The 25,591-nt window shown below is 44.9% G+C and overlaps 2 protein-coding genes and 1 long non-coding RNA gene across 9 annotated transcripts in view; 1 reads left to right on the top strand and 2 right to left on the bottom strand.

The window, feature by feature from the left end:
• Positions 1 to 19,727, bottom strand: part of RNF32 (ring finger protein 32) — a 38,084-nt gene extending 18,357 nt beyond the window's left edge. For 3 of the 6 annotated variants that reach the window (XM_047695016.1, XM_047695020.1, XM_047695019.1), the window contains exons 1-6: positions 19,641 to 19,727; positions 18,319 to 18,583; positions 14,520 to 14,662; positions 6,047 to 6,079; positions 5,378 to 5,502; positions 5,087 to 5,195 (exon numbers count right to left, since the gene is read on the bottom strand). In XM_047695016.1, the coding sequence (XP_047550972.1) occupies positions 5,087 to 5,195; positions 5,378 to 5,502; positions 6,047 to 6,079; positions 14,520 to 14,662; positions 18,319 to 18,583; positions 19,641 to 19,655 (690 nt within the window). In that variant the 5' untranslated portion in view covers positions 19,656 to 19,727. The other 3 variants (XM_047695022.1, XM_047695021.1, XM_047695023.1) reach the window with 3 other exon arrangements.
• A 24-nt stretch (positions 19,728 to 19,751) lies between these two features.
• Positions 19,752 to 21,793, bottom strand: LOC125080554 (translation initiation factor IF-2-like). Its single transcript, XM_047694400.1, has 3 exons — positions 21,785 to 21,793; positions 20,809 to 21,738; positions 19,752 to 20,773 (listed from the first exon to the last, which is right to left on the bottom strand). Exons 1-2 carry the CDS (start codon positions 21,791 to 21,793, stop codon positions 20,836 to 20,838), a joined length of 912 nt encoding a protein of 303 aa, XP_047550356.1. The 3' UTR covers positions 19,752 to 20,773; positions 20,809 to 20,835.
• A 94-nt stretch (positions 21,794 to 21,887) lies between these two features.
• LOC125080870 (uncharacterized) overlaps positions 21,888 to 25,591 on the top strand; it is a 30,988-nt gene continuing 27,284 nt past the window's right edge. The window contains exons 1-2 of one of the 2 annotated variants that reach the window (XR_007121518.1): positions 21,888 to 21,994; positions 24,654 to 24,722. This is a non-coding gene — a long non-coding RNA (uncharacterized LOC125080870). Of the gene's footprint in view, positions 22,917 to 24,653; positions 24,723 to 25,591 lie in introns of both variants that reach the window. The other variant, XR_007121519.1, reaches the window with a different exon arrangement.

The following is a 25,591-nucleotide window of genomic DNA, read 5'->3' as shown; positions in this document are numbered from 1 at the left end:
TTCTTTCTCTTTTATAATCATTGCCATAGTGAACAAGTCATGGATACATCTCAGCACACGTGTATATCTGGAGGGCGACTTCTAGAGGATGGCTCAGAGAATTGTCAGCCAGGATGTACATTCTTCGTCCTACCGATGTCTTATAAGAATGTCCATTTCCCCTAGTTCTCATCAGTACTAGATAATTATCATCACATTTTCCAATTCTTGCAATCTAATAGGTGAACAGTAAGAACAGGTTCTTACTTTTATATATTTTTTAAATTATCAGGATATTCCTCATTTTGGATTTACTTGATCACATGCTTTCTTGATTGGGTTCAGGTTAAGCATTTTTGGCATGAAAGTGTAAAGGCGATGTTTTGTTCTAGTGCACTCTGTGCACATTAGGAGCGCGTGGTATCAACTTGTGCAGTTATTGGTAATTTCAATCATTAGGTTGAGATGTCTGTTGGACCTTTCCGATGTAAAGGCTTCTCATACCCTTTGCAAATTATACATAATCTGTGGGTCGATGCTTTGAGACTTTGTGAATATCCTGTTCCTCAACCATCTTTTACCCAGTAGTTTAGAGTAATGTAATTTATTGATATAAGTTCTCCACAAACTGTCACCTGTATGTATATCCACATGGTCTGGATGCATCTGTACAGTCCTAGGTAATGTGGCATTCAATAGCCTTGTTCAGTAATTTTCAGATTTCACTAAAATTATACATTAAAATTGTAGATTAACTGGTCTATTTCCTAGACTATGCCAGCAGAAGAGTTTGAAAAAGGTAGGAAAAAAATCATTAAATTGCAAGAGCCATTCAGTAAATGACTAAGAACTGGTCTGTGTAAGAAAGGATAGCCTCTGGGCTCTGACCCCCTCTCTGCAGTCTTGCTTTTCACAGTGTCGGTTACCCACTGCGAACCACGGTCCTGGAGCAGACGACCCTCCCCTGACGCATTGTCAGAAGGTCGGTATAGCCTAATGCTATGTCACTCCCCTCCCTTCATCTCCTCACGGGGCATTTTGTCATCTCACATCATCACAAGAAGGATGGGTGCAGATGGGTGCAGTAAGATGTATTCAGGGAAAGAGAGAGAGAGAAACCAGAGTCATATAACTTTTATTATAGTGTGCTGTTGTATTTTTATAATTGTTCTGTCTTATTATTTGTTGTGGTTCATTTCTTACTGTGCCTAATTTATAAATTGAACTTTATCCTGGATATGTAGGTAGAGAAAAAATGTAGTATATATAGGGTTTGGTACCATCTGCAATTTCAGGCATCCACTGAGACTCTTGGAGCACAACCCCAGGGATAAGGGCGGACAGATGTGTACCCATACGGGCAATGAGGAACAATGACAAGAGCACCTACTACTAGTACTACTACCTACTACTAGTATACTATCGGACAGTAAATGCCGTCATTATTTATTTATTTATTTAGGGCAAGAGTGGGAGTTGGGGGTAAGGGCCGAGGGAGAGGGAGAGAGGGAAGCTTAAGCAGGCTTCATTTTCAGCGTGGAGCCCAACGTGAGGTTTGATCTTAGGCCCCTGAGATCATGGCCTGAGCTGAAGTCAAGAGTCAGATGCTTAACCAACTGAGCCACCCAAGTGCCCCTGTCTTCACTTATTCAAAATGAGGTCTGGCAATCCTACAATCTGTATGGAACCACAGAAGACCCTGAATAGCCAAAGCAATTCTGAAGAAGAAGAGCAAAGCTGGAGGCATCGTGATTCCAGATGTCAAGCTCTATTGCAAAGCTGCAGTGTTCAAAACAGGATGGTACTGGCACAAAAACAGACACCTAGATCAATGGGACAGAATAGAAAACCCAGAAATAAATGCATGGATTTATTTCCATCCAACATGGATGGAGCTAGAGGGTATTATGCCAGTGAAATCAGTCAGTCAGAAAAGGACAAATACCACGTGATCTCACTCATATGTGCAATTTAAGACAAAACAAAGGAACAAAGGGGAAAAAAAGAGTGACACAAACCAAGAAACAGACTCAACTCTAGAGAACAAATTGCTGGTCACTGGAGGGGAGGTGGAGAGGAGACGGATTAAAGAGGTGGTGGGATTAAAGAGGGCACTGGTGGTGATGAGCACTGGCTGGTGTATGGAAGTGCTGAGTCCCTAAATTCCGTACCTGATGCTAATGTCACACTGTAGGTTAACCAACTGGATTTAAAAAAATAAAATGAGGTTTGGGTTTATAGATTTCAATGTTTATGGCCAAATGGGACAAGTGAGTAGAGTGAGAAATGAATAAATTCAAGTGAACATTTAGGAAAGTAGCAGGGAGAGCTGCGGATTATCAATTTAATTAACAAATAGATAGCTGAAGCAGTTATAAAATGCTTATTTGTGCAACAAATTGAGTATGACAGTAAATCAGCACTTTTGGGGAAGAATGATCTGAATTACAGTGTGTGTCTTTGCATGTGTGTGCACATTTGTGTGTTTGTGTCTGGGTATAGATGTACAATCATTTGAGTCTCACAACTCTGCTTTATGTGAAAGCAGAGTGTAGCCTGTATTTTAAAAAATTATAGTAAGATGATATATGCAAATGAAAAAATATTTACACACACAGGTAAAATGACTATCATTTGTAATTAAAATTTTGTAAGAGAAAAAAATTAATAATTTCTGATTTAAAAGCCAAGAGAATATTATATTAGAATTACTAAGAGTAATAATAATAATATATTAGAATTACTGTCAGACCCCAGGAGAGAGGAGAGCGTGAGGAGAACACAGGAGAAGGATGACAGCTCACCATGGACAGAGTCGCTCCCTGCCTCGAGTGTGAGCCACCCCTTGAGAGACCGCCAGTCTGACGGAGAGGGAGGACGTGACAGACTGCCCTAAAGACAGGCTCAGCGCGGGGAGTGGCACTGAGGACCCCAGCTTAGGTTGAATGCATTGTCTTGGTGCACAGACGGGGGCTTTTTGAAACCGGATACAAAGGTCCGAGTGGAGGTGGAGGAAGGAGGGCAGCGCACTGCTCTCCAAGCTCTTAGAGCAAAGGCTCACATTTTCAGTAAGTTCGCAGCAGTTTTAGCCGATTTGTTGTTTCTTCTGTCAAAAGGATGGCGCAGAGCAGTGCAAGGCTTTTCTCCTGTCCACCCCACAGGCAGAAACGGAAGGGGGGCTTTCACTAGGACTCCGTCCTCGCTCCTTTCAGATCCTGTGCTCCCCAATTCATGCCATAAGGTGCCTGAACGGCTCAGAAAATAGTTTTTCTTATTCACAAGTAGAATGGCAGATTCTCTCCATAGCCTCTGCTCTGGCCCTGCCTCCACTTCTGCAACCAGCGGGCTGCTGGGGACGCTGCCCCCTCCTGGAGCCACCCCACGCCTGTGTCAGCCGGAGTGGACCCACCTGTGGCTTCTCCCCCTGCGCTCGGGCTGCCCTGGCCGCACAGGCTCCTCTCCAGCAGTGGTTCCGCCTCCTTGTCTTCAGGATAGTCAGCATTTTAGGGTTATTGGTTCCTATATTGCATTTAATGTTGTCTTTGTCTCGAGGGCAGCTAAGTGTATTTTCTTAATTAAATCTGAGATTTAATGACATCATAATCAGCCAAGTTCCTGATTTTCTTTTGCACTCGCTGATGACGACACCGCCTGGACCAACTACTTGAGTGATCAGGAAGGGCCCCGGGACAGTCTGGTGTCATCTCGTTTGAGGGTCGAGCCTAAATGCACTTAGTTTCAGGATCCCTACGCAGTCCTGGGCTCTCTGGAGAAGCCCCTCAGCCAGGGCACAAACAAGGCTGGCGAGGTTACGCGACGCACAGAGAGACGGCACCTTGGCCTGAGAAGGCCGGACTGGGAGTCTGATGGAAGTGTGACGCTTACGGTGAGTGGCCGCTGTCACTCGGGCTTCACATGCTAACGGATGTAACGTTAGGGGAAGAGAGGGATCTCTTTACACAATAAAGGGCATGGAGTGCAGGCTCACAAAGCAAGTGTAGGGAAGAGCTAAACAAACGTGTAAGGGACACTTCCATGAAGAATGATGGCAGGGAAGTGCAACTGTGAGTTTTATCTTCGCGATTTAAAGCTAACGTGATGTCAGAACGCCAGAGCCTCATCCAGTGCCGTCCCCGGCAGCATGGGCTACGACGACATCTGAAGCAGTCACCGAGAAGACGAGCTCAGACAACATAGGACGAAAGAGTTGTGCGTCTCATGGCCTACAGGGCGTTAGTCCTAGAGCAGCGCCGGGGGTTCAGGTCATGACTGTCCTGTTACAGGTGAGCACGGAGGCGTGCCCGGAGCCACCAGCTGGTGAGGACGGGGCTGACGCTGGAACCTGGGCTAGCCGGCTCCTCTGCTCTACCCCGCCTTGTGGGGTACAAGGGTGGAAAACTGGTAAGCCAAAAAGTAAATATAAAACTAAAAAGTTGGGGGGCCTGGGTGGCCCAGTGGGTTAAGCCTCTGCCTTCGGCTCAGGTCATGATCTCAGGGTCCTGGGATCTTGCCCTCGAGTCGGCCTCTCTGCTGAGCGGGGAGCCTGCTTCCCCCCACCCCCTGCCTGTCTCTCTGCCTACTTGTGATCTCTGTCAAATAAATAAATAAAATCTTTTTAAAAAGCTACAAAATTATTCAAAGAAAGGGTAGAAACTGAGGTTATTTATTTCTGAAACTCACATTTTGGTGACCCCGTGAGGCCCAATGAGACACTTGGTAAAACTGTAGCACAGTGGGAGCTCTATTTTTATAAATAAAAAATTTTAACGTGCAGCTCAGGGGATGTGAAAACTTAAGCTTTATCTATTCCTTCCTCTGAAGAGATTATTTAAGCGAGTGTCATGAAACAGCCAAACCAAAGTTGTTTTGAATTGAACCTTCTTTCAATTTTATGATGCTTATGATTTAACTAGAAAAGAAAACCTAGAAGTATTTTACTGCCTGGGTTGGAAATCCAGGTGGAACGGGGTTTTAGCAGCTTCTCAAGCATCTGTAAAAGGCCTGCAAACGAAGTGAGTCTCTGGGCTTCACCGCCTCGGTGGGCCTCCCTGACCCCAGTGAACCCCTGGTGGGCAGACTACCAGGAGAATCGAGGCCCTGGACCTACCTTTTCTTCAAAGAATTTTCTCCTCAACTTGGCGTCTGTGGGAGGAACCTTTCTCCTCAGGTCTTGGTACCACTTCCTGACCACGTGTCCCCTCCAGCAGGCTTGGATCCTGGAACACAGATGTTTGACGTGACTCACTCAGGATGGCCTTGACAGGTATTTCAAAACAGGGGGAGGCCCTGGGGAGGCAGTGGCCAAGGAGGCAGGCAAAATCCCTCCTTCCCTGAAAATGAGTCACCAGCCGGCGCCACAGCTGGGTATGTCGTGGGGAGGGGGATGAACCCTTCCTACCTTGTCGCACACTTTATTTTGAATAGCCGGGCTCCGTCGTGAATCACTCTGGTTTGATACTGGTTCTTTCTACAGAGAGGGCAGGTTTTTTTATTTGTGAACTTTTCAAAAGCCTGGAGGCATGCCTGAAGAAGAACATTTCACTTAAAATTTTATGAGCAATTACTTATAAATAACATTCTTACTCCTAATGTAATTATAGTGTTCTTTTCTCTCATCATTATGAGACAGTCCAGTTTGGATTATGAAGGGAACACGTTTCATCAGATGTTAACACCTTCCTCATGAAACTTGTTCCAAAAATGCAATTTTACAAGAACATACATGCACACACATCAAAAACTTCTGAAAATCACTTGTGTCAAGATAGATGAGCCCAATATAGAGGGCTACCATGCAGTCAGGTCACAGGAAGCCAGCTCCCACTCACTTTGAGGAATGTTAGTGACAGCCCTGTGTCACACAAACACATGTGGCTCCTTTGTCACATAAAATTCGTGATTTTCAAAACAGGGTGAATTATTCTGTAGCCTAAAGTCAGATTTCTAACTCCGAGTGGTGATTATGGATAAAATAAGTGGTTCATCTTGGGAGATTTTCAATGAGTAAGAGCTACTCGGCTGGCACCCTACTCACTTTATTGGGGCAGGGGGAGCGGGAGTCACTTACTCTGTGAAACACATGTGAACATGAAAGCAGCACCTGTGCATGAGAAGACAAAAAATGTTTGAAGTTTAAATTAGTGTTAAAAGAGCAGCAGCATAAATGCATTAATTAAAAGAAAAATTCTGAATGCTTAAAAGGTAGGCTGTGTTGTTTCTTTGAAAAATTAAAACAGATTAATAACCTTGATATTTCTAATATTTAGCATTTAAGGTGAACACAGCACAGGCATATAATTCAACAAGAAAGACTAAGTTAACGACAGTCTGAAACATCAAACACACGTGTCTGCTAGTAAGCGTCACAGCTTCTGAAATAGGTGTATTCCCTGGGTAGATCCTGAGAAGGGAAGCAAGCTGGGATGTGTGTTGGGGGGGCCCAGCCCACACTGGGGTGTGGGGGGAAGGGGGAGCGGAGGGAGGGGACGGGCATCTCTACAGGGCTTTGTTCAGCTGAGCTGCAGTCCTGGAGTGCTTAGCATTGCAGCTCATTGACTGTGACGCTTAAACAGAGAGTTCCAGAAATAAGTCCAGAGACACTGGAATCATCTCTTCTTTCTCAAGAGTGGGAAAAGTATGCTCACAAGAAAATGTCACCTCTCTGTGGCCCAGAGTCCCCACCACACAGTGATACTCTGGGCCGTAGGATAAGGAGGAAGGCTGTGTGGTTCTCCCAGAACTGGGGGATGAGAGCAGGATACCAGTGTGGAAGGAGCACGTGAGGGGGGCTGGTCTTCCGGCCACTGGCTTCTCTTCTCTCCAGCGTGTGGGGCCAAGAGAAGAGATGGCGGGCAAGACTCTTGGGGATGACTGAAGTCTCAGACACATTTGATGTGATTACTGATTCAATTTCTTTGCTGGTTATGGGTCTGTTGAAATTTTCTATTTCTTCCTGTTTCCATTTTGGTAGTTTGTAGGTTTCTAGGGATTTGTTTACTTCTTTCAGGTTGCCAGTTTTTTGGCATATAATTTTTCATAATATTCTCTTAGGGTTGTTTGTATTTCTGTGCTGTTGGTTGTGACCACTCCTCTTTCATTTATGATTCTGTTTATTTGGGACCTTTCTCTTTCTTTTTGATAAGTCTAGCTGGGGGGTTTATCAGTTTTATTAATTCTTTCAAAAACCTTCTCTTAGTTTCATTGGTCTGCTGTTTGTTTCTAAATCGTTTATTTTTGCTCGAATCTTTATTATTTCCCTTCTTCTGCTGGTTATTGGCTTTATTTGCTTTTCCTTTTTTAGCTCCTCTTGGTGTAGGGTTAAGTTGCTCTTTTTTTTTTAAATTTAAATTTTACTTAGTTAACATACAGTGCAATATCCAGTGATTTATCACTTATGTACAACACCCAGTGCTCATCACAGTAAGTGCCCTCCTTAATACCCTTCACTCATCTATCCCATCCTCCCCTCCACCTCCCTCCATGAACCCTCAGTTTGTTCTCTATTGTTAAAAATCTCTTAGGGTTTATTTCTCTCTCACCCTTCCCCTCTTTCCCATATGTTCATTTGTTTTCTTAAAGTCCACATATGAGCGAGATCATATGGTATTGGACTTTCTCCGACTTACTGTTAGCATAATATATTCTAGCTCCATCCATGTCATTGTGAATGGCAAGATTTCATTCTTTGTGATAACTGGGTAATATTCCTTGTGTGTGTGTGTGTGTGTGTGTGTGTGTGTGTGTGTGTGTGTGTACATTTTCTTTATCCAATCATCAGTTGATGGACATTTGGGCTCTCTCCATAGTTTGGCTATTGTTGATAATGCTGCTATAAACATTGGGCTGTATGTACCCCTTCAAGTCTGTATTTTTGTGTCCTTTGGATAAATACCTAGTAAGTCAATTGTTGGGTCATGGGGTAGTTCTATTTTTAGCTCTTTTGAGGAACCTCCATATTGTTTTCAAGTGGCTGTACCCGTTTGCATTCCCACTAATAGTGCAAAAGCATTCCCCTTTCTCCACATCCTCTCCCACACCTGCTGTTTCTTTTGTTAATTTTAGCCATTCTGACAGGTATGAGGTAGTATCTCATTGTACTTTTGATTTGTTTCCCTGTTGCAGAGTAATGTGGAGTATTTTTTCATGTGTCTATTGGCTATTTGTTTGTCTTTTTTGAAGAAATGTCTGTTCATATCTTATGCCCATTTCTTGATTGGATTATTTGGTTTTCGGGTGTTGAGTTTGATACATTCTTCATAGATTTTGGATACTAACCCTTTATCTGATATATTGTTTGCAAATATCTTCTCCTATTCCATCAGCTGCCTTTTAGTTTTGTTGATTTTCCTTTGCTTTTTACCTTGATGAGGTCCCAATAATTCTTGCTTCTTGAGGTAGGTCTGTATTGCAATATACCTTCATCTTGGGCCTGCCTTTGATATATCCCAAAGGTTTTGGAATGTAATATTTTCATTTCCTTCTATGTATTTTTAAAATTTCTTTTATTTCCTGGTTAAGTCATTCATTCTTCAGTAGGTTGTTCTTTGACCTCCATGCATTCATGGTCTTCCCAATTTTTTTCTTGTGGTTCACTTCAAGTTTCATAGCATTGTGGTCTGAAAATATGCATGGTATGATCTCGATCTTTTTGTGCTTGTTTAGGGCTGATTGTGACTCAGTACGTGATCTATTCTGGAGAATGTTCCATGTGCACTTGAAAGGAATGTGTATTCTGTTGCTTTAGGATGAAATGTTCTGAATATATCTTTTAAATCCAGCTGGTCTAGTGTGTCAGTCAAAGCCATTGTTTCCTTGTTTTTCTGCTTAGGTGATCTGTCCATTTCTGTAAGTGGGGTGTTGAAGTCCCCTACTATTATTCTATTATTATCAGTTTTCTTGTGTTTATTATAATTATTATTATTGCTATATTTTGAGGTATTATGCATGAGCAGGGCAGGGAGGAGCAGAGGGAGAGGGAAAGGGAGAGAGAGAGAATCCACGCTGGGCATGGAATCTGATGTGGGGCTTGATCTCACAACCCTGAGATCATGACCTGAACTGAAATCAAGAGTCAGATGCCTAACTAACTGAGCCACCCAAGTGTCCTTCTTTATTAATAATTGATTTATATATTTGGGTGCTCCTAAGTTGGGGGCATAAATATTTACTTACCATTGTTAGAGCTTCTTGATGGGTAGACCCCTTAATTATGATACAATGCTCTTCTTCATCTCTTGTTATGGTCTTCATTTTAAGATTTAGTTTGTTTGGGGTGTCTGGGTGGCTTAGTCAACCTTCTGCCTTTGGGTCAGTTCATGATCTCAGGGTCCAGGGATCAAGCCCCACGTCAGGCTCCCTGCTCAGCAATGAATCTGCTTTTCCCTCTTTCCTTGTTCCCCCACCTTACCCACCGTATGTGAACACACTCTCTCAAATAAATGAATATATGAATAAGTATGACCATTCTGGCTTTTGACATCCATTAGCATGATAGATGATTCTCTGTCCCCTCACTTTCAATCTGCACGTGTCTTTAGGTCTAAAATGAGTCTCTTATAGGCAGCATTCTGTTCTGATACCCTGTGTCTTTTGATTGGAGTATTTAGTCCATTTACATTCAGAGTGATTATTGAAAGATACGAATTTAGTGCCATTGTATTACCTGTTGAGTTGGTGTTTCTGGTGATGGTCTCTGTTCCTTTCTAGTCTTTGTTGCTTTTGGTCTCTCCCCGCCCCCAACTCAAAGAGTCCCCCTTAATATTTCTTGTAGGGCTGGTCAAATGGTCATGAGCTCCTTTTTGTTTGGGAAACTCTTAGTCTCTCCTTCTATTCCAAATTAGAGCCTTGCTGGATAAAGTATTCTTTGCTGCATATTTTTCCCATTCAACATGCTGAATATTTCCTTCTGCTATGTTCTGGCATGCCAAGTTTCTGTGGACAGATCTGCTGTGAACCTGATCTGCCTTCCCTTACAGGTTAAGGACTTTTTTCCCCCCTTGCTGCCTTCAGGATTGTTTCCTCGTCTGTGTATTTTGTGAATTTGACTGTGATCTATGTCTTGGTGATGGCCAGCTTTTATTGAATTTTATAGAATTCTCTGTGCTTCTTGGATTTTGATGTCTGTATCCTCCCCCAGATTAGGGAAGTTTTCAGCTATACTTTGCTCAAATAAACCTTCTGTCCTTTTATCGCTCTCATCTTCTGGGATGCCTATGATACGAATGTTTTTGCATTTTAATAAGTTGCTAAGTTCCTTAAGTCTACCTTGGTGATCCATTACCTTTCTTTCCCCCTTCTTTTCAGCTTTATTACTTTCCATAATTTTATTTTCTATGTGACTGATTTGTTCCTCTGGTTCATCTATCTTCGTTTTATGGCATCCATTCAGGTTTGCACCTTAGTTATAGCATTTTACCTTTCATCCTGACTGGATTTTAGTTCTTTTATCTCTGCAGTAAGGATTTATCTAGAGTCTTCTATCCCTTTTTTCAAGCCCAGATAATATCTTTAGAATTGTTGTTTTAAGTTCTAGTTTAGACATCTTACTTATATCTGTATTGATTAAATCCCTGGCCATATTATCAACAATAGCCAAACTATGGAAAGAGCCCAAAACGTCCATCAACTGATGAATGGATAGAGATGTGGTATATCTATATCTATATCTATACCTAAGAGAATATTACTCAGCCATCAAAAAGAACGAAGTCTTACTATACATATGCAGTGATGTGAATGGAGTTCTATTATGCAAAGTGAAAAAAGTCAGAGAAAGACAAGTACCATATGATTTCACTCAGCTGTGGAATTTCAGAAACAATACAGGTCAACATATGGGAGGGAGAAGTGAAAAAAGAGAGAGGAAAACAAACCTTAAGAGACTCTTAGAGAACAAACTGAGTGCTGATGGAGGAATGGGTGGGGGATGGGCTGAATGGGTGATGGGCATTAAGGAGGGCACTTTTCATGTTGAGCGCTGGGTATTGTATGTTAAGTGATGAATCACTGAATTCTACTCCTCAAACCAATATTTCACTGTATGTTAACTAACTAGATTTGAAGAAAAGAAAATCACTGGCCATCAGTTCTACTTCTTGTTCTTTATTTTGGGGTGAATTCCTCCATCTTAGAAAACAAAGAAAAAAAAGGAAAAAAAGAAAAAACACAACTAGATCCTGGGTGTGTTTTGGTCTACTTGTTAAAAGAAGCTGGATCTAAAAAAAAAAAAAAAAGCAACACCCAAAAACAGCACTCACTCTCTCTCTCTATATATACATATATATATGTATATATATACACACACACAAACACACACATTAAAAATTAAAAAGATAAAGAATTTAAAATATTGAAAAATAAAAATATATCTTATATTTTTATATAAGATTTACATATATATTTTATATTATATATAATATAATTTTACATATATCATTCTATATAACATATAGTAATATATTTATATATTTTATATAATTTTATATAAGATTTATATATAAAATATATATTTTATATATTTTATAAACATATTTTTAATATTTATTTTATATATTACATATATTTAATATATATTATAAATATATAATATATAATACATATTTATTTTTCTTTTATTATTTATTATAATAAAATTATTTTATTATTTTATTAATTATTTAATTATTTTAATTATTTATTATAATATATTTCATTATATATATTATATAATATTATATAATTTTTTTTCTTGTTTCAAACTTTATTCCCAGGCTTCTTCAGCTTAATTAGCTGCAAAGAATGAATTGTGTATAAGCAAAAACTGAAAAGAGCTGCAGTGTCCAAGGGGCTTGGGCTTAAAAATATTAGAGATCTAGATTTTATCAGATCCATGAACAAAATTTTAAAAAGCAGTCATAATATAAAATAGCAGCTCCCAGTAACTTCTTCAAGTTTTATCTTCTCCAGAAGTTGACTCAATTCAGTTTGCTTCATTCTTGGAAGCTTCATCAAAATTCCCCACAAGATCTGGAACTTCATCATCATCCTCCTCTCCGGTAGCAAGTGGTGCTTTTCCATCCACAGATTGTTTGGGCAGAGCTTCAGCCAGTCTTCTTAAACTAGTCAGACTGTCTGCACCAAGTTGGTTTAAGATACTGGGTAGCATTTCTGTCAGCTGCTTTGTCTCAGCATGGCCTGTAATGGTGAAAGTGTTCGCTGCCAGCGATGCCTGAACTTTGGGGTGGTTTTATCCCAGGCGGGACTGGGTTTTATCACTCCACAATTTTAGGGACTCCTGTGGCATGGAACCATGCTGTTGTTCTGGGGGAGTGTCTCACTATGCTTTTGCCATTTGCCTGGACCATGCCAGGAAAGTGGTCACAGGACCACACAGCAGTGCAGAGTTTATGGTGAGGTGGAGCAGAGAGCCGGCACCCGGACTCGGCCTGCAAGCAAAGTCCCTGCTCCTACGCCTGCAAAGAGCGAAGCACGTTGATGCCACCCGTTGTTCTCGCAACCCAGGGTAACCTCAGACCACCCTATCCACTCCTGGGTCCACCCCGCCGACCCTCCTGAGCATGTTTAAGCCAGGCATGACCCCGGCGGTGGCAGACTTCTAAAACGTGAGACTTTGTCAGATATCGCACTCTGCTCTGTATAATCCCTCGCGGTGGTCTCTGCAAACAGGGCTCCTTTCCCGCCGCAGTTCCCACAGTGGTAGCTCTCTCAGATCAACTCTCTGCACCTCCTACCCTCCAAAAGGCGGCTGCTTTTCTACTTACAGACTTGTGCTTTTGTTCTCTCAGTCCTCAGACTGATTTCTTGGGTGTTCAGAACGATTTGATAATTATCTAGCTGTGTTTGAGGGACAAGGCAACCTTAGGGTCCCCCTACTCTTCCTCCATCTTAACTCTTCTCCTCATGCTTTCTAGAATAGTCTTTGGGTGTTTTATCAATAGATATTTGATTATCTGTACTGAATAACTTTGTACTTCCATATATTTAAAGTATTAGACTTATACATGTCCATAAATGTTTGTTATTGGCATACATTCTCTGCGATAACAATGAATGATTAAGTCATGCTAAATGCACCAAAGATGTCCTAGAAGTTGGGATTAGACTCCAGCTGACCATGCAAACATTTCCTGAGCCACCCCGCTGTGGAGTGCTAGACTTATTTCCTCATCTGTTAAATGGGTACAGAGCTCCCCTTGGTGATGCACAAGAACTACCGGAGTCCGAAGTACTGAAATCCTCAAATGCTGGGGAAATGCCGACTGTTGTGCACGAGGAAGGGAAAACCTGAGCACAGCGACAGTAACTAGCTAAAAATGCAAAATAAACACAAGCGTCTATATGTAACGAAACGGAAATAAGAATTTAGTGAGAAATGTATAAAAAACAGAATAGAGGAAATGGTGGGGATGATGTACCCTGAGCCCCCCGCTGCCCTGCCTCTCACACTCAGTGTAAGTTTTCATCCGCCATACAGCAGTCGGGCTCAATACTTACAGCACAGTAAAAAAAGAGGTTGCTGGGGCCGGAAGGACTCCGTGTGGGTCTATTAACTCTTGCTACACTAAAATACTAAATTATACTAGATGATGATTCTGTGGTTTAAGGGTTAACATTTTACAAAAATACCTAGCTTTCATATATGTAAGATTAGGTCTTGATAGAGCACTGGAATACAGTAAGTATACTTAAAATTAAACTTGTAAAATCAAATTAGTAAAGAACAAACGTTTTATGATTGTAACTAACTTGTTAACGATGAAACTCATTAAAACAAATTAAGTTTGAGAGTTAAGTGTCAGGTAGAGAGTAAAGCTGGAAGTTTCCCAGGCTATAAATTTTGGGCCCGCTTTGACTCTGTTTGCTGTTTTCTTTTCCAGCAAATGTCCAAGTGCCTGCTCCGTAGGAATCACAATGCTGCACACATGGGAAACCACTGTAGGGCGGCCACTAGCTTAAAATAAAACACAAAATTCTAGCAGTGAAAGTGTCCCTAACTGCCAGGAGATGACAATAGATTAGGCAGACATAGTATGTACAGGGAAACCTATGACCAAGATTGACTGCATTTTATTTATTATGTCATCAACCTTCTTGTGGTAAAGTTTCACGAATAAAGATTATTAAAAAATTTTACTTAAAGATTCTTACATAAATTCTTTGGAGATATGCAAGCCTAGTTTTTCATTTCTTTTATCATTTCAATTCACAAAACAACTTAAAATTTCCATTTGCTTTCATTCTTCCTGCCCTGGCCTCCTCTTAGTGGTACCTCCAGTCCCTCCTCAGCTATTTCCAGCCAGCGGAATGGAAGCATTCCTTTTGTATGAACTTTATACTTGAGAATATCATTTGGTAAATAAACAAAACTGTTTGATGAGGGTGTTTAGCTCTTTCTTACACACACATTTTAATTAATGGAAAAGAAAACGTAAAAGTATTTGAGGTCACATAGGCCGAAGAAACTAGAAAAATGAAACCTGGGATCTTAGGCTCCAGCTCAGTCTAGTTCCCAAGCCTGCTTATCTGATCTTCAGGCTACACACCTGGGGGCGAAGTTCGAATTCTTCTTTGCATACCGGGCACGGCTGCGCGGAGTCCCCATGCAGGATGGATCTTTGCTTCACTTTTTCCCATTCATCTGAGGATAGTAGCGGTGGGGGAGGTTCAAAGAGGCCCAGCTTCTGTGCTGAAGTTAAAACAATACGAAACAGAAGTTGCAATCTATTTAGAATATAGAACTCAGATACAGTTTAATGACATTATTGTGTAAACAAATTTGAAAGCAAAACATACCATGTACTTCCACCGAATGTTGAATGCTAATCTTCCATGGTACATAGAAGTCAATGGTAATAATACCTCCGTTTGTGGCTTATGCTTTTATTTATGAAGGATTCCCCACACCTATATCATGTTCACAGTATCCTCTACAGGAGGCAGGACTGCTATCCAGTTTTCAGAAAGAAATTTGAAGAATACTAGGCTTTCACATGTATTGGCCAAAGGTTCTCACTGTTCACCTAATTTGTCTTTCAGGCTTCAGTGTTGTCTTCTGCCAGTTTAGTTTAGTTTAGTTTTTGCCACCAGTGACCTTCACAGAATGAGTATCTGTCAGGTTCTTCTCTTGCTAAAAATTCTTACGATGTATAATTATTGTTAGGATCAATTCCTTACTTCAGCAAAATTTGAGAGCCCACCATGTGTCCCCTCTGCGTCAAGCATAACTTACATCCCAGTAGGAGCTGCCGCAGCTGGGGCACAGTGCTGGCAGGGTGCGAGCACCAATGTCCACCCTCACACCACCCCCAAATGAGGAAATGGGTACAGTGCCACCCTGTGGGCTCTCTTCAGAGAGAAAGTGAAATGTTACATCTACAACACAAGAACAGGAAGTTGTACCAGGAACATTCAAAGTACAAAAAAGAGCTCTTAAAAATAAAAAATCTTATAGTAGAAATGTGAAAGTCAACTCAAATACTGGAAGAGAAAGTTAAAGTAATCTCATAGAAAGTAGGAAGATGAGATAACGCAGGAGACAGAAGATGAGAAAACTAAAGGACCAGACTAGGAGGCCTGACATCTGAAAGACAGACATTCCATAAAGAAAACAGAAAATCAAGAGTAAAGATCTTAAAATAGCCTAAAACATTTCCCACAAGAGGATGTGAGTTTCTAGTTTGAGAGGCCCCAGGAAGGCCCAGAACAAAGGATTCACACCAAATCCCACCACTATGAAACATCACAGCTGTAGGGACAAAAAGCAGATTTCAAAGTTTTGTGTGTGAGAGACACAACAGGTCTCAAAAAGGGTCAGAAGTCAGAATTAGATCAGACTTACCAACAACACAGACACGAGAAGGCAAATCTTTCAAAATTCTGAGGACTCCCATACTGAAATTTTTTATTAGCTATGAATGGACTATTATAGGATAAAGCTATCTTTGTGCCCATAAGCTTATAGATTGGTTGGTCTCTTCTGCACTCTTTTCCAGGAAGCTGCTGGAGGAGTGGCTTCACCCCAGTGAGGGCAGAGACAAAAAGGGGAAGCTGTACGATCAGAGAGAGAGGAGCTAATGCAGGAGAACCAAAGAGTATTAGCCCAGAGGGTGATGCCAAGAAGATATCCAAGGCTTATGGCTCTGTGCCAGTCCCACAGAGCAACTGGGCCATAGGGGAGCAAAGTAATGGGAGGTTTTAGAAGGAATGTCTCCACAAAGATGAAATCGGAAGATCACCCACTCTGTTTCAGTGTATGGAAAGAATATACTTCTGAGATTTGGGGGAATGAATTTTGGGCCTTTTTATGCCAGTTATTAAGACATATTACAAAACTATTATGAATTAAAACAGTAAAATCCTGACATAGAAACAGAATCCCCTAATCATACATTCTGACCCTTCCTCCCTCTCTTGCATGAACTTGGAAAACTTGGGAAAGGCAAAATGTGGTGCTGCTGGTCAACCAAGAAAGGACAGAGGGTGCTTTTAGGGAAAAATCTAATGTAAATTTTTCTGTCAATTGGTTTTGCAAATACTGTATGCAAAATAAACTGTGATGAGGTCTAAATGTGAAAGGCGAACTGTAAAGGTAAATAAAATGTGGTTTTGAAAACCTTTGTGATCTCAGAATGGGTAAGGATTTCTTAAATCACCCAAAGCATAAACAATAAAGAGAAAAACTAATGGATTTCATAGTAATCAGAATGAAGGTTTTATTCAATATAAAATAACACCTAAAATTAAAAGACCGTGCCAGACTGAGAGGTCTCAGTGGCTCCATCAACCAGGGATTAGTATGTAGAGTACATAAAGAGCTCCACGAAATCAGCAAGAAGAGACCTGAGTGCAATACGATGTATAGAGAATAACGAAGAGCATATGGTTCAACAGTTACTGGTAGCTAATATGCATAATAGTTAAAAATTCCTTTTTCACAAAGAGCTCCTGGAAAAAAAACTCATTTACTCTTTTTAACCTCACTCTTTTTCCAAATTAGGAAGTTCTTCCTGATGTCTAATTTAAACCTTTCCTGCTAAACTGACTATGATGATCATCTAGTTGGTTGTCTCCATAAATTATATATACACAAGAGACCCACTACATGACTGTGTCATATTCTTCCCAGTGTCTGCATGTTCTCGGGCTGTGCCATTTCCTAGAAGACAAGTAGCACTGTCTGCAGTGCAGCGGGAAGTTATGAGTGTCCACTGGTCTTGCTGCAGCCACAGGCTCCCCTTACATCGTGCTGCAGCCCGCAGGCTTCCCTGGGCCTCCTGCAGCCATCACACTTGCATGAGGGCACAGCGCCCCCTGACAAACCTAGTTTCCATGCCCAGCATCGTGTAAAAATCTTTTCTGTTTCTAAATTTACCATTTAAAATAATTTGAGACTTGCAAAAGGTTGTAAAGCCAGAATAAGGAATCCTCATGGGCCTGTTACCCACTTTTCCCAAATGTTAGTATTTTCATATCCCTAGTTCAACGATCAAGGTGAGGAAATTAACGTTGATCTAACACTGGCAATTAATCTGTACTCCTTACTGGATTTTGTTGTCTCATGGAAGTCCTTTTTTTGGACTCAGATTACACATAGCACTCAGTTGTCATGTCCCCTTCTTTCCTCGTATCTGGGACAGTGTCTCTCTCCTCATTTGCTTTCCTTGACTTGATACTTTTGAAGAGTACTGGCCAGGAAGTGTGCAGTTGTGTAGTGTTTCCATCCATTTGGGTGAGTCTGATATTTCCTCGTGGTTAAATTCAGATATGCATGTTGGGAAGAATACCCTGGAGGGGATGCTGCACCTTTCTCAGAGCATGAGATCGGGGGGCATGTCAGCGTGTGTCCTTTTGGTGATGGCACTTGGGTCACGTGGTCAGGGTGCCGCTGGCACCGGGTCCCCAGTAGTTGGTGGCTGTGCTTCCGTCTGCGATGCGTGAGCATGCTGGGAGGCCGTGCCCACACCCTGTGTCTCAGCAGCCACTGATGCTTGTTCTCACTGTGCTGTTGGCCGGATGGGGATTTTCTATTTCTGGCCCCATCTATGTATTTATCAGTTGTCATTCTACTGTAAGAGATAACTTTTTCTTTTCCATTATTGATTAATTTCCACCCATGTGGATTAGTGGATATTGATTGTATTCTACTATTTTTATTTTTATGTAGTTCTATCTTTATTTCTTGCTCATATCATCCCCATCATCGTTTTTAAACTTTAGTACATACATTCTTTCTGTAAGATTATAAATTAGAATCATTTCTGTTCCAGGAAAAATTAGAGTATTAATCTCAACTAGATTCCTTAGCTCTAATAAGCCAAAATATGAATGAGAAGATTAACTTACCTAAAGTTAATGGTGGTGGTTTTGGATCAAGAACATATTCTTTTTCTAGATCTTCCACTTTAGGGCCTTGTATAGTTTTCTTAAGTCCAGTATTGATTATTGCTTTTGTGTTTCTTTTTAGAGATTTGGATCTGTTCTCTCTCTTTTGTACCTTTGTCTTAGAATGATCTGCTATTGAAAGATTTCGAAGTTGAAGATCATGTAAAATGTGATCTTGTAAAGCAACTGCAGTGACTGCTAAGTTATCTTGTTTAGATGAATGACCCTAAAAATTAGGGGAAAAAGCCTTATTTATGGAACATTTTGTAATATATCATTTGGAAGAAACCTTAAGCTTTAGTACTCAATCTGGGTGAGATACTAGACCCAATGTAATGGTGCAGGATGCTTGACCCACATTACAGAAGTGTGGGAAAGCCCAGTCTCCTCATTTATGTTGGTGACACAGTAATGTCTTTCCAACTGTTTGCAAAGGTCTTAAATATATGAATTAATTCATTATGACCTATAAAAGCTGTGCATGCCTGAACACATTCTGCTTTACTACAATTAAATTAGACTCCAGGCAAAATCTTGGTTCCGTAATATGAAAGCGAATCCTGCATTTAAGTACATGCTCTTTTGGCAAAAACTTAACACAGAATAAAACTGCTGGGCGCCTATGACATGCTTGCAGTCGGTATATGGTGGATAGTTCCTCATTGGAGCAAGGTTTGCAACTATATTTTTATACTTTAAAACAGCTGAATTAAAATGCACGGAGCACTGGGTGTTACAGGCAAACAATGAATCATGGAACACTACATCAAAAACTAATGACGTACTGTATGGTGACTAACATAATGAGAAAAAAAGTACAATGAAAATACAAAAAAATAGTCATGAGTAAAACAGTGTTTGTTTTATTTTAAAAAATTTAAAATTTAAATTCAATTGATTAGCACATAGTGTAGTATTAGTTTCATAGGCAGAAATCGGTGACTCATCAGTTTTATACAACACCCAGTGCTCATTACATCGTGCCCTCCTTAATGTCCATCCCCCAGGTACCCTAGTCCCCCACCCTCCTTCCCCCTCCCCACCAGCAACCCTGTTTATTTCCTATGATTAAGAGTCTCTTATGGTTTGTCTCCCTCTCTGATTTTATCTTGTATTTTTCCCTCCCTTCCCCTTTGATCCTTAACTTCCACATATGAGTGAAATCATATGATAACTCTCTTTGACTGACTTCTCTCACTTAGCAGAATCCCCTCCAGTTCCATCAACGTGATTGCAGATGGCGAGATTCACTGAAAAGACTGTTTTCAAACAGGATTCTGTACCTTGTTTTTTGACATGCCGAGTCAGGCACACTTGCTCCTTGGCTCTATCAATTTATATCATCTTGTCACATTCCTTTAATTCTTCCACTGTAAAGACAGAAGCAACAGGAAGTGCAAGTTAGAGAGCGTGTCAACATCTCTTATGAAGTCCAGAGGGAAGATTCGTTTGAGGGTCTGCCGGATAGGGGATGCCCAGAGAGCACCGATCTAGGCGACGCACTGGATTCCAGCGGGACTCACGCCAGTCGTGACGGGTGGGGTCCTGCCGTCCAAGATCCAGGGGGCTGGAGGGAGCATATGGACTGGAAGGAGAACATCATAAATACGTACATAAATACGTACAACAAATTTGAAACTTAAAAGATCAGAGAATAGTTAAGGAAAATACTTTTTTTGAAGATTTTACTTGAGAGTGCACGGAGAGGGAGCAGCAGACTCCCCGCCGAGCAGCGAGCTCCATGCCGGCTCGACCGCAGGACCCCAGACGACCACCTGGGCCGAAGGCACACGCTGCCCCGGCGGGGCCCCGCGCAGCGCAGTCAGTGAAGCGCGTCTCAGGGAGAGAGCACGGACACCGGGATGTGCAGGTCGGAAGAGAGGGACGGGACACGCGACACTCCGGGACAGAGCGGCACGGGCCCTCCGGAGCGCGGCGCACGGTTGTGGGGAACCGCGTGCGCCCTGGGGCACACGGTGTACGGGCCGCCGGCGGTCGGTCTGGGACACGCAGGACAGGCCGCAGGGGCCGACAAGCGTCCAGCCTCGCTCTGGCTGCGCCGGACACAGGCCGCCTCGGACTGTCAGCCGCGTCCCCAGGAAACAGCGTGATGACAGTCCCCGATGAAACCCGCTGTGCGCAGCTCCCGAGGGGGCCTCCGTGCAGAAGACACGCTGCAAGCGCTGGTTCTGCCCCGGGTCCCCGTGAATCCCGCGGAAGCAGCGACCTGGTGCGTTCGGCTTCAGGCAGGTGCAGCGCCCGAGGACGAGACGGAAGCGAACAGCCGTGGCCGCGGGGAGCTCGAGACGCGGCCGTGAGGACCAGAGGGACCCGGACGCGCATCGGGGTCGGACACGGGCCTCCGGCCGCTGCGGGCCGCACACGTGGCGCCGGCGGACACAGCCGCGGGGCGTCCCTCGCAGGAACCCGCCGGCCGCGCTCCCCGCGTCCTCACTGCGCTCGCGGTCCCTTCTGGCCTCAAGGCGCGTGTGAGAAGCCTCCGCCCGTGCCATCGGGGCGGCGCCGACCGCACACGTGGGCCGGGGTCTCCAGACCGCCGGGGGCCCTTCCAGAACCTTCCTCGCGCGCCCGGCCGCCAGGGCTCACGGCCCGCCGGGCGTTTCTCCGCACGGGCCGCAGTTCCCCGCAGCTTCTCCTCCGGGAGCTCTGACAGCTTTGCCCCGTCACGCCCGCGGCGTCCCGACGACTCGGGGCGCGCGTCAGGTCCTCGTGTCGCTTGGCCGTCGGCCGCGGCAGTCCTCGCGCAGGGGGCGGAGCCGGCGTCGGGGCGGAGCCGTCGGCCGCGGCAGTCCTCGCGCAGGGGGCGGAGCCGGCGTCGGGGCGGAGCCGGCGTCGGGGCGGAGCCGTCCGCCGCGGCAGTCCTCGCGCAGGGGGCGGAGCCGCCGGGGGGGCGGAGCCGTCGGCCGCGGCAGTCCTCGCGCAGGGGGCGGAGCCGGCGTCGGGGCGGAGCCGTCGGCCGCGGCAGTCCTCGCGCAGGGAGCGGAGCCGCCGGGGGGGCGGCGCCTTCCGGTGCGAAGCGACCCGTTGTAAACCGCGCCCGGGCTCGGTAGCGACGGCGACCACCGGCGGCCCGTCGCGGTGGCCCTCCCAGGTGTCTGGACCAGTCGCCCCGAGCGCCCAGCGCGCCCGGATTCCCAGGCTCTCCGGGACCCCTACCTGCGGGCGCCGCCCGGTCACCACGTCCGGACACCGTCCCCGCCTTGGCGCCCTCGCGAGAGCGGCCACGATGAGCCCGCGGTGCTGCGGCCCGAGGACCCTCTCCGCGGCCCCTCCCTCCCCGCTCGCTCCGGCAGCTCCCGCACCGACCCCGACCCCCGGCCTCCGCGCCGCTAGCCGTTGCCCAGCAACCCGGTGCGCATGCTCAACCGCCGCGCCCCGCCCCTCGCGGCGCCCAGCTCGGGGCCACACCGCGCATGCTCGGCGGCTCGGCCCCGCGCCCCCGACCTCCCCGGCCTCGCGGGCCGGGCGCTCCACGCGGCGCACGCTCCCCGCCCCACCCCGCGCAGGCCGCCCCGCGCTCGCTCGCGCCCTGGGTGGACGTCCCCGAGCCGCAGGCACCTGGGGTCTCGGCGCGTTGGACGGGCTCTCAGACGCCCCTCCGAGCGCCGTTACCTCGGTCCGTTCCGGGCGCGTGTGCACCTGTCGGCTCACGCGTGCTCAGGTCGCGGCGGGTCCCCCCTGCTGCGGGCACCTGCGGGGCGCCTCCTGCCCCGCAGGGCCGGGCCTGCACCTGCCGGCGTCTCCGGGTGCTTCCCTGCGTTCCGCGTCCTGCTCCCGTGGGCGCCGGCCCGTTCGGACTGGACGCCCCGCACAGCTCCGCGTCCCTGCGGGCGTTTTCACGGCCCTGGCGTGACGCGCGTCGTGCGTGGGGCGCAGAGGGACTCACGTGGGGGCGGGGGGTTGACGCCCGAGCGCCGCGGGGTCCCCAGGACCCGAGCCAACTCGAGCACTTTCGGGGGGCCGCGCGGGAGCTCGGACGCGGGCGCTGTGCCCTGCTCCCCGCCCCGAGCTGGCGGCCGGCGGAACGCGGCGGGAGACCCCAGCCGGGCCTTCAGGGTTCGCCTGGCGCCGCGTGGGGCCTCCTGCGGGCCTTGAGTCTGTGCCCGCGGACCCGCCGGGGGTCTGTTCACTCGTGGCCTGGAAACCCGCCTCACGTGGTTTCCCTGCGCTCGAGGACGGCGGCCCCAGGGCCGTGGGTCCACGCGTTCCGTCTGCCCCTTTAGCTGTTGGTCTGGTCCCTAAAACTCCGTCATGGCCAGAAGCAGAAATTAGTAGACGTTCGTCTTTTTTTTGAATGAAGTGACTCAATTGTGTTATTTAAACTTATGTTTGGACGGTTACTGAAATAAAGTTCAGCTGAAAGTATAAAGAAGACATGCAAAATGCAAATAGTCCCTCCCCCCGCCCCTTTTTACTTCTCTGAAAGTTCTACGGAAGTTACCAAGTTGAGTAGAAATTGATCATTGGTCATTAAAAGACCTTAAAGTGAAAATGTCTGACATGACTTTGGAATAAAGAGTCTTCTACTGTGAAACAAGGTTACTTGAAGCTCCGCTTCTCCTGTTCTCATAATGCAATTAAATTTCCTAAGCTGGCCAGTCCTGTTTGGAAGTGTTCAAAAGACAGACTAAAAACAAGCTAAATTTTTTTTGAGAAACCAAATTAAGTTCATAATTAAGTTAATTTTTAAGTTATTTAAACTTTTCTATTTAAACTATTTAAAATTTCTAACAAATATTGTAATCTTGATTTATGTTGCAGTGGTAATGGGTCTAGAATGCATTTAGGGGTCTCTCTGTGGACCTGAGAGTTTTTCATTCTGTGACTGAGTGTTAGGACTGTGCAGAGGACATGGTGAGAAAGCTTTGGGTTTAGATAGGTAGATCTGAGTTTAGATCTAGTCTGACTTCTTAGGGGTCTGAATTTGCGAAGTTACTTCATTTTCCAAAATTATGGGTCCGTTATACATAAAGGGGACATTTTTTTACTTCTCTTGTCAACATCTGCCCGCCCTTTAGCAATAGCCCTGGGAATTCATCAGTTCTAGGATGGAGCATATGACCGGCCTGAGCTAGTCAGAAATCAGTGTCCTGGCCACACTGACACAGCTGGTCTGGGCATGTGACCTAACGGGGCCACTCAGGTGAATTCAGTATTTTTGTGGGAGCAACTGGAAAATTCTTGTAATTCTTCCTACTGATGTAGAAACGAGAAGACGTGAAACTAGAGCTGTGCCAGCTCTCCTGTCATCCCAACGTGAGAGCTGGTGCTGTGGGGCCAACCCGTGAGCTGTAGAAGAGAATCACACAGGAAACCGCACAGATCGGGACAGGGACCAAGCCCTGGCAACATAGCTAGTGCCGCGAAGCCAGCCCCACTCAGTGATTTTACCTCCCTATGTGGCTAGGGTTCCCGCATGCTTCAGCAGGCTTGGGCTGGTTTTCTGTTACTTGTAACAGGAATAATTTGAATGGTAAGTGGGGGTCCTGTTAACCACCTGACGCCTGTGGTTAGATTAAAAACCGTCTTGTGGGGGCACCTGGGTGGCTCGGTGGGTTAAGGCCTCTGCCTTCAGCTCAGGTCATGGTCTCAGGGTGCTGGGTCCGAGCCCCGCATGGGGCTCTCTGCTCAGCGGGGAGCCTGCTTCCTCCTGCCCACGCCCCGCCCCCCGCTGCCTGCTTCTCTACCTGCTTGTGATCTCTGTCAAATAAATAAATAAAATCTTAAAAAAACCCGCATCTTATGTATATGAAGTGCTTAGTACAGTGCCTGCTACTCTCTGTACCCATATTAAGGTATCTCTCTTCAACTCCATAAAGTTCTAAGAAAAATCCCCATTAAAAATTTCCCCCTTCCCTCCGAGTGTCTAAAATCTGTCAACAGTTTTACTCCCAGCATGTTTTCCATCCAAAAGACATTGGTCTTTCTTGTTAGCTACATAGAATATTTCTCTGCAGGCTTTTGCTTGGAAATTCAAGCTTCTGATTAATACTTTGTAATTCTTGACAAAATCAGTGCTGACGTGGTTGATGTTTGAAGAAGATGCCGTGGGGAGCGCGTCCCTTATCCTTCCTCCAGGTGGTATGTTCTGTTCTTGGTCTCACTCCCAAAAAGTGCTCTTGATGATTTATTAGTGTGACGGCATTAGTGTTTCGTTTGTCTAAAGATGGGCCTAAGTTACTGTACGTTGGTAGACTATGTTTGCATTTTCTAAAAACCCGGTGGTGTGCTGTTGTGTGCTTTGCAAAAGCACTCATGTGACCCATTTATTTTAGGGTTTCAAGACACGAATTGAACGTTCTGGGAATGATCCGAAGAAAAAGGCTGAAGAAGACAAGACACAGGTAAGGGTGTACGTAGAGGACCAGATGTGTTTGGTTGCTCTGTTCAGTCACACAGAGAAGGGAGGGGATGTGCCTGGGATGAATGGCCTGCACGCATGTGCTCCGCCGTGTCTAAACAGTAAGCTGTAGTGCTTGGCACCATATTAAAGAGATGCGTGTGTAAACATCGTGATGAGGAAGGAGATGATGCCTCTGCATCTCCGAGAAGGGGGTCCAAGGGTGGGAAGGCCTGGCTATTGAAGTGGGAAACATTGATGCAGAGGGGAATCTTATTCTGTATCCTGTCCGCAGAGGAGAAAAGCAGAGAACGTGTCCAAATTCTAGAACGACAGCTGGAGTTTGCCGGTTGACAGTGAGGTTTTTCCACAATGACCTTAGAGACCAGTCACGGATAGTGATGCTGGGAACATACGGGATCTTGGGTACATCGTGTCCACAGGGTTCACGTGTGCCCACCTGCGTGGTCTCCACTAGACACTGCGTGGATCACAATGGTTCTACCGATTCAACATCCTCCCTCTCTCCTATTTTCTATCTCAGTGCTCCCACATTTCTTCTTTGTAATCCACAAAATGCTCTAATCCTACACGAGGCATGTTTCTGCCTCTCTTAGCCCAATTCTTCACCCTGAAAACAAATGGAAGGAGCAGAAGTCTGTGGCACAAAGTCCATCTTCTTCCTTAATTTAATTGTCATTGAAAAAAAGTTTCCTGCACTTTATTTCTCTCAATCTTTACTATTACCTTTAATTTTCTACTAACACTTCTAGATTTATTACTGATTTCTACTCCCAAACTTGCTTCCACCCCAGGGCTTTCTTCCCCACCCACCGAATACCTCAAGTCCTTTTCTGTATTTTGTGACAGATG

The sequence above is a fragment of the Lutra lutra genome, chromosome 11, assembly GCF_902655055.1.
Source record: "Lutra lutra chromosome 11, mLutLut1.2, whole genome shotgun sequence".
Lineage (NCBI taxonomy): Eukaryota > Metazoa > Chordata > Mammalia > Carnivora > Mustelidae > Lutra > Lutra lutra.
This window is presented reverse-complemented; position numbering and strand designations above follow the sequence as displayed.